We start from the raw sequence: 13748 nt of genomic DNA, 5'->3' as shown, positions 1-13748 counted from the left end.
GGCAGAGGTCACTGGTTTACTCAGTAGATGCTTGTAGGAAGTAATCACCTCCTCCATTAGAAAAATGTACTTCTAGCCAAGGTATTTTCTCCCTGTAAAGCTCTTTGTGCACTGTAGTCAAGTTAACTCTCTATATCCTTTGTGACAGCAAACCAGCTTGAAGCACATTTTTAAGACCTTTTTCCTTAGTGATTTCAAATAATTTCTGCAGGAATTTTCTACACTCTTATTTGCCAGGGTTCTATTTAGGATGTGGGTGCCAAAACTGATACAGGATTCCAGTGCTGCTTTATCAGTATTAGGTAAAATGAGTAAGATCTGTGCTTATACATCCTGATAACACATTATACAAACACATATGTAACTGAAGAAGAAAAACTCCTTCATTGTGTTCAATTATACTTTTGTGGTCAATTAATCAGAATTATGGTTATTTTACTGATATTCTTTTCAGTTATTGTAGATGGTAAACACTGAGCAGAATAACAGCGCTACTGCCAGTTATTTAAATAACTTCAAATGCAAATACCACATTGAAAATACCACCTTAAAACCCTCCTTTGACATATAACACTGCATTGGATAGCTGTGTAACAGCAAATTATGAATTTGGTGGGTTTCATTGCAGGCTTTTTGTATGTTTTGTATTTAGAAGGGTAACGTTTTGGGAGCCGGGTGTTAGCTCTTTAGCAGTCCAAGAGGTCACTACAGATCTATGCACAAGACCACGTGTGAGTAACGTACTTGGAGATTTCCTCTTAACTTTGCTCAAGAAGCACTCAAAGAGCCCAGCTCCACCGTTTAAGTCAAGGGAATGAAACATTCATGTGCTGTAGCTGGATATTGCTGTAGCCACACAACCCGTGCCTGATGAAGGTTGAAGATGCACAACTGAATTTATATGCTGGTCATAAAACCTGTGTTTAAGGGACACACATTCTAACCAATCAGACTAAATAAATCAGCAGGCCCAGGTTTTATCATCAAAGATAACCCTCATTAATCCAGCAAGTTTATTCCTGAAGACAAAGGACAAAATGAATTGCTTCATTGGCGTTGCCTGAGCAGCATGCTAATGCAGGGAGGTGGAAGGCATGAATTATTCATGCCTTTGCAGCCTGAGCAGGCAGATCCTGGCTTTTCCTGTTACCATTGCAACAAGTGGCAGCCGGCCCAGTCGTGCTCAGGCCATTCCGCATCCCAGGAGAGCACGGAAATGCCTTCTGGAGAGGGAAAACCTCCATGCCCCCGCTGCTCCCAAAGCAGCCGAGTGGATTTTCAGGTTAAGCCTTATGCAAAATGGACCCGGGAAGCACAATCTTTTGTAACTCGGATGTTCTTGACCATAAACTACTCCTCTTGGAAGAAAACGGGTTGCTTTGGTAAGTTTGTGCAACTTATGACGTGTTCTGAACCTACTGCAAGCTCTTTTCAGTTTACAGTAACTCGAATGTGCAGTCTTTTACTAGGCTTGCTAAAAATAGGCTGCTTTCATTTTGCTTTTAAAATGACTTAAAGAAGCTTAAAAAGGCATGCAGTATCTTTATTTTTAACACTAGAAAATAATGCCTACAGAATTGACACTAAAGTTATGATCAAACCTTCTTAAATTGTCTTAAGTTTTCAAATCCCTGCAGCACACTGCTAAACCAAAATACATTTCTGATTCAAGCCTGTTTTCCTGCAGTCAAAACTGAGACTAATGTCATTCAGTTTCAGCCTGGAGAACCTGAAAGAGTGTGTGTTATGTTTCATGAGGAACGTTGGTTCCTTGTAAGTGTAATTTGTGGCGTTGCTCTTTATTCAGGTATTTGTGATTGGGCTGGGAACAGGAACTGAGTCCTGCATAACATTCTTACCGTGTATTAACTATTCTGTTATATCCCAAAGAGTTGAAAAGCATTAGTAACTTATCCAGTTTTCCTGAGGATAGGAAAAGAGATATATTCTGTATGTGAAGCACACGGCAGTGATGAACTAAGGCTAGACTTACTGCTTCTGTATAATGTGAAAAGCATCAAAATGTTTTGCCTTTATTCATTATACATTACAGCTACCTGTACCATTTGTTTCAGTTGTTTATCTGTGTTATTTTCCAGTAGTGATACTATCATCATTGCCTGAGAACTCTCAGGTATTTGGCACAGTTAAAAATGGATATAAACCATCAGCTCCCCAGAGCAGAGGCCATGGATAGGAGAGTGAATAGGAAATGAATCCTGAATAAGTTTTGCTTGTGGATAACAAGCTCTCCCCCTTTATGTTTGTTTTGTTTTAATTACACAGTCTGGATTCTGCTGCTTCGACTTTGGTTTCTTTGTTTTGATCATAAAAGTGTTTTTATTTGCAATCCAAAAGACAGCCAGATTTTGAAGGGGTAAAAGTACAGCACAAAGATATCTAGTGCTAACAGTAATTAAATGCCTTATGTTTGAAGACAGGAAACAAGAGGTAAAAATAGGGATATGTAAATAACAGGAGATATGCAAACAATGGATGTAATCCTGCACTCCTTAATCATGGGAGTAATCCTTATTCATGTAAGTAATCCCAGTGGTTTCAATAGACAGTAGGTGCTATAGCATAAGACCCATATTTTTCAAGGAGATAACAGTGTCTTTCTTGCCTGGGATTTTTTTGTAATGTGATTTTAGCAACACAGTTTTTAGTGATGTGTTTGAATGCATTAGTGATAATATTAAATTAGACTTTACCAAGGGTCTATTCTGCTTCTAAAAGTATAAAAGAGGAAAATGAAATGATGCATTAGAGGCGTACAAATGCCACATATTTCATTAGAGATGTGCTTTGCAGTAGTATAGCTCTGCTCACCCTGTTGTCTGTGTTTGGAGGTTACTTTTTGGTGCACGACGTATATAAACTTTCCTCCTTTTAGGATAGGATGCCACAAAAAATCACTCTGACACCTTATGTCACATAAAGTATGTTTGGGTCTCCATTAAAGTGATGCTGATAAATATTGTTCATTTCTCTGATTTAAATACATGAGGTTTGTGGTAATGTCCTGTGAATGTTTCTTATTGCTGCTATGGTCTCTGATCTTGCCAAATAACGCCTGCAGTTCTGCCTTGGGAATAACAGATCTGTATAAATGTTGTGGCTGTGTTACCTTCCTCATCAGCCCAGCTTGGTGCTTCTGAGCTTTCTCCTCCAAGACCATATAGTGCTGCCCTGTAATCCAGGATGGGGCTTGAGGGCACCTGTGTGCCCTTCTCCATGCACTGCATCTGTTAATGAGGGAAAACTAATTACTTAAAAGCTTTTGGTGTGATGAGGTTGATAAATAGTCATGATGGTGCTCTGCAAGCCATCAACCTGTGTTTGTGCTGGATGCCAGCAGTGGTGTATGAGTGTTATCCTACAACCACTGCAGTCGTTGCTGGGGTAAGATGGTTCCTCTGTGGAAATACTCTCTTGTGCACCTTGAAGGGGACAAAATAGAAGTAAATGATGCCATAGATGATGGTTCCAGAGGGTATTTGAAACTTGCACTTAGGTGAAGTTGGTTGTTATTTGCTGTTGAAGTTGGTACCTATTTACTGTTGGCTTTTTATTGGTTGCATTGAGATGCTGAGAATGAATCAATTGTTCTTAATCAGCTTCATTACATGGCAAGGATTTTTGTGGTTTGTATTTGGAAATGACCTATACTATATTATTAATATCTATTTGCACTGAGATATTGCATAGAAGCTCTTTAATACTGAGGCCACATGGCTCTTGAGGAAACTAGAGTGCTTAGGGCAATAAAATGACCAGTGCCAAGAGGCTGGAAGGGCAGGCTGGCAACTGCTGCCATGGGAGGGATTGGGGTGGCCTTCGGCAGCAGCATTTCTTTTTGCTTATTCCATTGATGTACCCAGCAGGAGGATTTAGTCTCCTCCAGGTAAGTCCTTTTCTCCCCTACCCATGGGGTCAGTTCCTAGTCCTTGAAGAACCCCAAAAGCATTGGTTGAACATTAACTTGAACTCTAGAACCACAGTTTTGAGGGTGTTTTTTCTTATATTCATTCTCCTTTGTTGAATTACACAAAATAAATCACATCCATCTCTATTTGTTTGAAGATCTCCTCCTGGCAGTGGGCAGAGGTCAGGGGTTTGGTTTAATTCTTACTACTTTATGTGACTTTTAGAGGTGGCTCTTCATGTAAATTTATTGAGAAGTCTTTAAAACCTGGCTAAAACCAGTGCTTTAGAATGGTTCAGCTCATTTTGTATTAAAATCTATGTGTGGTGATTTGGAGCAGTCTGGATTTCTCTTTGTGCATACAAAGTGCATACAATAAGAGCTGTTTTCTGTAATCACTGCCATGTCATTCTCATGACTCTCTATATTATATGATGCCCACGTCTCCTCATTTCCCACCAAAGGCAGGGGGATGCAGAGCCTCCACTATTTCCCCAGGTTAGATGCTCAGTGAAAGTCAAGGTAGGAGTGCACATGCTGTGAGCAATGGCAAGAGCAGATACTTTATAGCTTGGCAGCTTCCCCTCCTTTGTGTGAGATGTATTTTGCTGCTCTTTGGAGTCGGTGACATAAAAGCAGTGCATTGTGGCTGCTCTGCCTAACTGTGGGTATTGCTGCAGATGACAAACTGCTGCATTAATGTGGAAGTGCACTGAGGTTTCCTATTTAAGGCTTCCATTGCAAAGCCTGTATAAACAGTGGTTATGCCAGGCTGAGATATTTGAAACGATACCAACCTGCAGTTCTAACCCCAAGTAGTATCATAGAATCCCAGCCTGGTTTGGGTCGGAAGGGACCTTAAAGCTCATCCAGTTCCAACCCCTGCCATGGGCAGGGACCCCTTCCACTGGAGCAGCTGCTCCAAGCCCCTGTGTCCAACCTGGCCTTGAGCACTGCCAGGGATGGGGCAGCCACAGCTTCTCTGGGCACCCTGTGCCAGCACCTCAGCACCCTCATAGTAAACAATTTCTTCCTTATATCTAATCTAAATCTACCTTTTTTTTGTTTAAAATCATTCTTTTGAAACAAATAAACCTTTTTTTAATAGAAAATAAAAAGCAAGTTTTGAAGTTCAGGTACAGGAAATATTCTCACCCTGTTTTGTCTAGGAGCCAGTGGTAGATGAAGCAGAAAGACTGGAAAAGCTGGTGTGCAGCCTGCACAGTGCACTGCTTGAGCAAGCTCCTGGTGGGTGGCCCTGGCAAAGCTGAGCACTGCCTGAACATCAAACACTGACTACACTGGTCCCCCAGGTCAGAGCCACATAGCAAACTTCAGCTAACATAGCACGATGTGGCCACTGTCTATGGAGGAGAGCCTGGAGCAGATGTGTGCCATGGTCCAGCATGTCCTTGTGATGGGACTAGCAACACTTGTTGTGTGTAGGATCCTGGGGACAGCACTGACACATGAGTGAAGGGGTAAGAGTCTCCATCAGAAGAGAGCCACAAGACATTGTAGATGACTTAGTTTGGTCTTTACCCTTAGCAAAAGACTAAACCAAAATAACTACCTTAATTATATGCTTATTAGCATCACCTCTCCTACAAAGGCCAGGCTGAGAGAGCTGGGCTGGGGCAGCCTGGACAAGAGAAGGCTCCTGAAGGGGAGACCTGAGAGCAGCTCCAGTGCTTAAAGGGGCTGCAGGAAAGCTGGAGAGGGGCTTGGGACAAGGGCCTGTAGGGACAGGCCAAGGGGAATGGCTTGAACCTGCCAGAACAGGGGAGACTGAGCTGAGCTCTTAGGCAGAAGCTCTTCCCTGTGAGGGTGCTGAGGCGCTGGCACAGGGTGCCCAGAGAAGCTGTGGCTGCCCCATCCCTGGCAGTGCTCAAGGCCAGGTTGGACACAGGGGCTTGGAGCAGCTGCTCCAGTGGAAGGGGTCCCTGCCCATGGCAGGGGTTAGAACTGGATGCGATTTAAGTTCCTTTCCAGCCCAAGCCATTCTAGGGTTCTAAGATTCCAAGTGGAAAAGGTGAGCTGGTATGAGTATACATATGAACTGCAACAACAGTACTGAAAAAAGTGCAATACAGATAAACTTAATTTTTTTTACTTGTTCTCTATTACTTCCATTGCTGTAAATCCTGCTCTGTGTCTGAGAGCAGCCTGGCCTGGAGGAGCAGCCGTCCTTACCCTCTGTGGTCCAGCCAACCCCAAGCTGACATCTTGCCAGGACAGGTTTTGCAAGTGTTCTTCCTTCATGCAACGTTGCTCTTGTTTCTGTATCTCTCCAGTAAGGCAGAGGTGAACAAAGCCACACTCAATCCTATGTGTGTGGTCCCAGGCCCAAACCTGCCTCAGATTTCCATCGATGATGTGTAATATGCATTAATCATGTGCCTGTGATGGTGCAACACCTAAAAATCCACCAGGAGCAACTGGAAACATTCAGTATAAGCCATGCAGAACAAACTGCATATGTTGGGCATATGGTTATGACTACTATCTATTTTGAACATGCAGTATCTTTCCTTCATTCCCTGCAAAGTACACCCAGCTCTCAGTGTTATATCCTAGCTGTTGATGGTGTGTTACCATTAATAATTAAGGTTTTGAATAAGGCTGTAACACAAACAACTAAAAATGTCTTTTTTACCTTTAGATAAATCCGTTCTGATGATGAAAGACCATCAGTGCAGGCTTCATAAGGGACAGAGGACATAATGGTGCAGAATATGCAATAAGCAGCAACTAAGCTCTTGACAGTTATTGTGGCCATCTTTTGGAAGATGAAGAATTGATTCAAGAGAATATAGATACAGTTTCCTTTGTGTCTGTAGTATAGCCCTGGAAAAACTAAATGTTTTTAAAAGCAGAAGATCATAGGATCATAGAATCAATTAGATTGGAAAAGAGCTTCAGATCACCAAGTCAAACCTTTACCCCAGCACTACTAAAGCATCTCCCCAAGGGCCTTATGATGATGGAGTAGAAGTTATGTAGCTGCAGCCCTCATAGGTGGTGTGGACAACTCTGGGACCGTGTTTCAAGCCTGTCTGTTCGAATTTCATTGCTTTCAGTTACTTTTATCTGGACTTCTAACATCTCTTAGAGCTGCATACATGTAAAATGAAGCTGGGAGGTTGAGCACAGAACAACCAGGCATGCTGGGGAGATACCTTGTGTGACTTAGCTCAGAAGTCCCTGTCAGGAAGCAAGACCAAGGCAGAACCTTTGCAAGGTGCTAATAGGGCTAGTGAAGGCTATTTTAGAAGTTAACTAACTATTTATTTCATTATTTCAATAATACCAGGCTTTAACAAAGTCTTACAGAAAGAGGATTCTGTTTGCCTTTGTAGTCAGCTTTTGTTAACAGATCACCTTTAGGATACATTAAACCAAAACCAAGGTTTAATCAACCACTATGTGGCTGGCTAAGATGTCATTCAACCATCTTTATGCTCATATGACTGAGTGGATGAAAATGAGACATCCATTAAGAGGAAGGCAGGCCCTCACCCTCATTAATAACATTGTGCAGCACTGCAAAAGAAGGGCAGTCTGCAGTGAGGTTCTGTGCTAACCTACAGATAACAGCACAAAACTTCCCAGTGCACATTTCAAAGGGAATTGAAGCAAAGTGGTTTCATTCTCACTTTCTACATCTCGAATTGGATGGGGGTAATACAGTGTGCATTGTCATGCCGAGTATGATATACCAGAGAGTGCAATGTGAAGGTATCTCTCAGAATCCTTTTCATATAGAATAAAATAGTTGGATGGAGATGCAGAATTTAATGGCAGCAGAGAAAAGCTGAGTCTTAGAATGGACATAGATTGAGGGTTGCTATGGTTTCTTTTATAACAATCTTCCAGCCACAGCAATGACTCTTGCAAATAACACTGTATGGGGGTGTATAGAAATGTACCACACATGCAGCACCAGCCTGTGTGTAAGGGCCAAGCACACCAGTGAGCGTTCAGCACTTGGTGGGTGCTGAACATCACTTCAGCCATTCCCTGTCCTCTCATAAAGTTAAGCTGTCATAATGCTGAGAACTGCCCTGTGTTAACATCCTTTCTTGGTGACAAAGTGTTCACATACCTAAATCACCCAAACTCTTCCTGCTGTCTCCTTATTTTGTCATCTCATAATTCTGCATCTCTCAATGCTGAAATTTTTAGGGCAAATGCTGCTTTCTTTGGGTTCTTTCTATTTTTTCCTTCCTTTGCCTGCATATTGCCTTGAACAGCTCATGACCTACTTCTGTCTTTTAATTGCTGCTGCAATATGAATCTTAATTCCAGCTGGAGTCCAGATGCATTGAGGATATGCAGCACACATCAGGGCCAGGGCCATTGATCTTACAGGCCAGTGCTTCCCAGCCCTTAACCTTCCTGAAAAACCCTTAAACCATCACCATGCATTTCACTGTTGTCTGGTGATGGGAAATAGAGATAATAACTGTTAATCTAAATGCTAATGTGTATTTGTCTCTCACAGCTTAGTTTGTTTTACTGCTTTTCAAGCTTCGGCTAAAAATATTAATGGAGATATATGTGAGCCTTGTGCCTGCAGCCTCCAGTGCCCAAGTGAACCTGGCTATGGGTACTGACAAATTCTCTGCTTATAGAACTTAGTATTTTTTCTTATTTTCATGTCCATTTTATGGATATTGGTGGCAGAAGATGAGTGGGACAACAAGAACTGTAGGTATCATGCATTGGGTGGAGATAGTGTCTTGATGAACAATGTAGTAGACCTAGCATATTCCAAAAGAGTACACTTGTTAGAGCAATATAAGTTTTGTTCACAAAAAAAATCTTTCTTTACTTCTCTGTAGTTTAGAATAGATAGTGGCTTATATTTATATACATATATATATATGTATGTATACATTTATATAGGCTACAAGAAACCTGGAGAGGGGCTTTAGATGAGGGCCTGTAGGGACAGGCCAAGGGGGATGGTTTGAACCTGCCAGAACAGGGGAGACTGAGATGAGCTCTTAGGCAGAAGCTGTTCCCTGTGAGGGTGCTGAGGCGCTGGCACAGGGTGCCCAGAGAAGCTGTGGCTGCCCCATCCCTGGCAGTGCTCAAGGCCAGGTTGGACACAGGGGCTTGGAGCAGCTGCTCCAGTGGAAGGGGTCCCTGCCTGTGGCAGGGGTTGGAGATGGAGGAGCTTTAAGGTCCCTTCCAACACAAACCAGGCTGGGATTCTGTGATACTTACTTCTTTTTGAGCATCTCACTGATTTCCACTATCAGTTGACTTTCAGGTGTTTTGCTTAGCTAAGAGTTCCCTCTTTTGCAGCACAGAAATGTATTGGAAGCAAGTTATCAATGCGCCTTCTAATGACTGCTGCAGAAAGAGTTTTACTTAAATCATTCTATGGTTGCAATTTGTGAGACACTGGATTCCTTTGGGAGGGGGAAAAAAGGCACATACAAAATTATGAGCTGGTTTAGGTTAGTTTAGATCTTCAGGCTGGGATACGCTAGTTTTCAATCAGAATAGAAGTTTGATTGTTCATATTAAGGAGACTGCAAGATGGGCTTCCACATAAGCATGTCTTATCCAAAACAGATCCATACAAGGCATGTGGGAGCAGAGTTTTTGTTTGCATTATACCAGTTGATGTAGAAAGCAGATAAGGAGCTGATAATACTCTGGAGAACCAGAGGAGCAGAAGCTGAGGATACAGCCTCACACAAGCACTGGAAATGTGTCTGGGAGCAGAAACCCAAGGAAGGACAACACATGGGCACATTTGAATTGAGTGCTTGTAATAATGCTGGTAAAAGCTGGACTTGGGAGCAAAGCATCTGCCTGCATTGTGGCTCCACTGGCTCCTCCATCAGCAGCTAAGGCTTTGCATCATTGGGAAGGTGCATGGAGGGGAATCCTTGTCTTCATCATTACAGTGCCCTCTTTGCTGAGAACTACTTGCCAGACCCTGGTGCTTGGTAGTCACTCTGCCAAGCAAAGATTTATGAGCACAGCTGCATTAAGTTGCTATGACAGTGACAGATTACAGGTAAGATGTATATTGTAACTTGTTCTCACAATTGACGTAACATTTCTGCTTTATATTACTGATATTAAAAATATATTATTAAAACTTAATATTTATTAAATATATTATTATATTCTTATTAAATATATTAGTAAAACTTAAACAGGGGAGGTTTAGATTGGATATAAGGAAGAAATTCTTTACTGTAAGGGTGGTGAGGCACTGGAATGGGTTGCCCAGGGAGGTTATGAACGGTCCATCCCTGGCAGTGTTCAAGGCCAGGTTGGATGAAGCCTTGGGTGCCATAGTTTAGTGTGAGGTGTCCCTGCCCATGGCAGGGGGTTGGAACTGGATGATCTTAAGGTCCTTTCCAACCCTAACTATTCTATGATTCTATATTTCATGCATAATAAACTATATCTAATTACCGAACTGAAATGCATTTTCTGACAAAGGTATGGTGAGCAGGAGAGAAAATCACTTTCGACAAATGCATCATAGCAGGATGACTAAAACCAATCAGACAGTACAGTCTGAGAAACAGGAACTCAGTGCATTAAACCTCAAGATCACCAAAAACCTGTGGAGCTGAGATTTCAGAATACAAACCAGCAATTCAGCTGCAGAATAAATCTCTTTAGAAGGAAACTGTCATGATATCACTTGCAGACATTTTAGAACTGCAAATTAATCTAAAGGTTATGAGTAAGACAGCAGAAAGTCATTTCTGTGCTCTAAGAACTGCTTTTAATCTTGGGAAAAAGACTGGTTCCTTACCCAGAAAGCTGAAGCCATGGCCCAGGGAGTCATCCATAACACAACCATGTTTATATTATTTCCTTGATAAACACATTCACAGCATGAGATCCTTAAACAAGGTTTCATCTTCTTTTTGCATCCTGCATGGAGGCAGGAGACCAACTTCTTGGCCAGCAAACCTGCATTGGTCTCTCAACTTTGTGTGCTTGATGGCAATTTCTGAGCTGCAGTGCTGCCCAAAGCCAAACCCTCCTCCCTCAGCAGCATGTAGAGCCTTCCTCAAGCAGCTCAGCTATTAGCAACTGCTTTCATGTGCTTCTCCTGGGGGAAGTGTGGGCTTACTTGGTTATTGTATATGGGAGGAGGATGCAAGAAGGCGAGCCAAACACCACTTCATGTCTCTTTTCTCTTGCAGGTGGAATGATAAGAGGGCTTGTAAATGGGTCTCTGAGCCCTCTTTTATAGAACCTTTTCTTCCTTGAGGCTCATGGGGGCTGTGAGAAGGGCCCCCTCTTGCACAGCTTCTGCTGCTTTCACCATTGAGGCTGGCATAGGGTGCAATGGGACAAGACCACAGCTCCTGCAGTGCCTGCCTGGGGCAAGCTGGTGACTCCAAAACTGGATAGTTAACTGCAAACCTTTCCTCAAACAATGGGAATGATTGCAGGAAGCATCCAAGGAAACAGGGCTCAATGCATGGATAGGCTTGTGCAGAGTCAAAGGGCAGCTCCTTGCAGGAGCTCACCCAGCTTGGGGAGCAAAAGGTTTAGAAAGAGGCAGGGAGGAGGAACCTGATGAGTAACTCGGTGAGCTGCAAGGAAGCGTGTGCTGCTGTCTGTGTTTTACATGCTGGACAATGAAGTCCTGCTCCGGGTCTGCAAGAGGATGCAAAGGGAAGAGGGAGGAAGGGGCATTTTCCCCCATGGTGGGATTGGCTTTGCCGATAGATAATCACAGCAGGTTACTGTGTAAGGACTTGGTCTTCGTCATCTGTGCTCATTTACTGTCTGGATCTTCAGTGAGCTGCTCTGCTTCTTACCTTCCCCTTTATTACTTCTGATGTTTTTAATCTCCCCTTCATGCTGCTCAGGTAGCAGCTGAGTTTTAGCTTGAATTCAAACCAGCAGTGATATTTCCAGAGACAATTCATGTCTCTAATTTGTTGTTGTTCTGGTGCCTGACACTTCCTGCTCATGCAGAGCTCTCCCTGGACTCGAGTCTCTCTGCAGTACGTGGATCTTGAACACAGTGTATTTTAATCAGGGCTCCCAGAATCTGGTAACACTTCAGGCCAATTTCCACAGTAAATCCAAATGCATCCAGCAAAACCATGTGCAGCCAGTGATCAGGCGTCATTACCAACAACTTCACACCCACAGCATCCTTGCTTGACTCTTACCATTCCCGGAGCCCCATCTTTCCCATCACTTTTCCAGCAAGAACCTCACAGTTGCTAGGGGATGGAATTTTTCATGCACTTACACATGAAATATTTTTAGCATGAAGTGGAGAATTTCCCATATAATCTTCTGGTTGATATTTGCTGTATTAAAGCAGAAGGACCAAAATGCAGCAAGAAGCAATCTCTAGAGGTCCGGGGGCCGGGTTTGATACAGGTACTATCCAGGCATTCAAAATGTTACTTAAATCCAAGTCTGCTGCATTTAGCTGGAGCTCTGACAATTACAGGCTGTCACAGGAGACTTCCACTTCTCCTCCTGACTCAATTACCAAGTCTCATGCCTCTCATAATATTACCATTGCTGTAAATAAAGTTAAGTTCGTTCTCCTTTTTCTTTACAATGGAAAAAGGAAGTGGCTTCCATCTACCACCAGCACTGAAATAAACCCAACCTTCAGATGAAATCTTGTTTGAGTTTGGATTCAATGTTTTTTCACTGAAGTTGGGGTTATTGATGTACTGGATTTAAAAGATAAAACCTCTCATATTTATTGCCTATACCCAAATTCTCACTATAGGAGCACCCAGTACGTAAAAGCTGAAAAGAATAGATGCACCTCTACAACTTAGGTCCCCTTAAAATTTAGTTAGGTTCCCCAGCTACTGTGAGTAGACACAGTCCTTTAGTATGCCACTAGATTGTCTTTAGTGCTACTGTATTTTCCATAACGCATTCTGTTCCTTATGCAGCCTAATACTTGTTTTCCTTGTTGCCTATTCTTGCATGCTGAAAAGATGTTTACATTAAGCTGTTCGTGACTCTTGGTTTTCTTCCTAAGTGATTAGTTGATTGCAGCTCAATAATGTTTGAGTAGCTCAAATTATTTCCTGCACTTCATGTTTGTAGCGCTCTGAGACTGTCTATATACAACTTCTGAATCGTGTCCAATTCTAAGGCTCATTAAGTGTGCATGTGTCAGGCTCTGCTTCCCACATAAGTGTTTTTCTTCTCTTGCTGCTCTCCCATTCCAACTGGGGTTGCACAGCCTGACTGCAAGGTGGTATCAGCAGAGGATCAGCCCTGGAAAGTGCTCTCCTGTTGAAATGAAACTCCTCTAAACCTGGGATTCCCAAGCTGTGTAGTGTGCACTGCAGTGCTACTAGAATATTGGATTGCTCCCAAATGCCTTTGTAGAAGTAGTACTTAACTAAGCTGCATGAGATAAATGCCTCCATACAGGCAGTACCTCAAAAAATACCCATATCTTGTAGAGGTCCTTGCTGTATAAAGAGTATGTATGCATGTAGAGTCCCTATGACTCTACCCCTCTTCCAGCTCTGGTGAGCTCCCCCTCTGAGACACATCATTCAGGCTGATGCGTGAAGAGGTGGGATTGGGTTTGACTTCTGGATGTCAAAGGGGCATTGAGGGTTGATGTATGTGAGAAGTGATGAGAAGGTTGGGAGATGGACAATATTTTGGGGTGCCTAGGTAGGTGTATAAGGATTTGATATGGTTTAATAGAGTAAGAAGCAATTGGTGTATGTCTTGAACTTGTGCACATGTGCCTCTCTGGTACAGAACATATGTCTAATCAGTTCAACACAACATTTAGAAATGGTGATAATAGAATGGAAACCGC

At 42.6% G+C, this 13748-nt stretch overlaps 1 protein-coding gene across 1 annotated transcript in view; it reads left to right on the top strand.

The window, feature by feature from the left end:
* The first annotated feature begins 1216 nt into the window (after positions 1–1216).
* Positions 1217–13748, top strand: part of C4H10orf90 (chromosome 4 C10orf90 homolog) — a 70152-nt gene continuing 57620 nt past the window's right edge. The window contains exon 1 of the mRNA XM_034062107.1: positions 1217–1382. Within this exon, the coding sequence (XP_033917998.1) occupies positions 1217–1382 (166 nt within the window). The remainder of the gene's footprint in view (positions 1383–13748) is intronic.

The sequence above is a fragment of the Melopsittacus undulatus genome, chromosome 4, assembly GCF_012275295.1.
Source record: "Melopsittacus undulatus isolate bMelUnd1 chromosome 4, bMelUnd1.mat.Z, whole genome shotgun sequence".
Taxonomy (NCBI): domain Eukaryota; kingdom Metazoa; phylum Chordata; class Aves; order Psittaciformes; family Psittaculidae; genus Melopsittacus; species Melopsittacus undulatus.
This window is presented reverse-complemented; position numbering and strand designations above follow the sequence as displayed.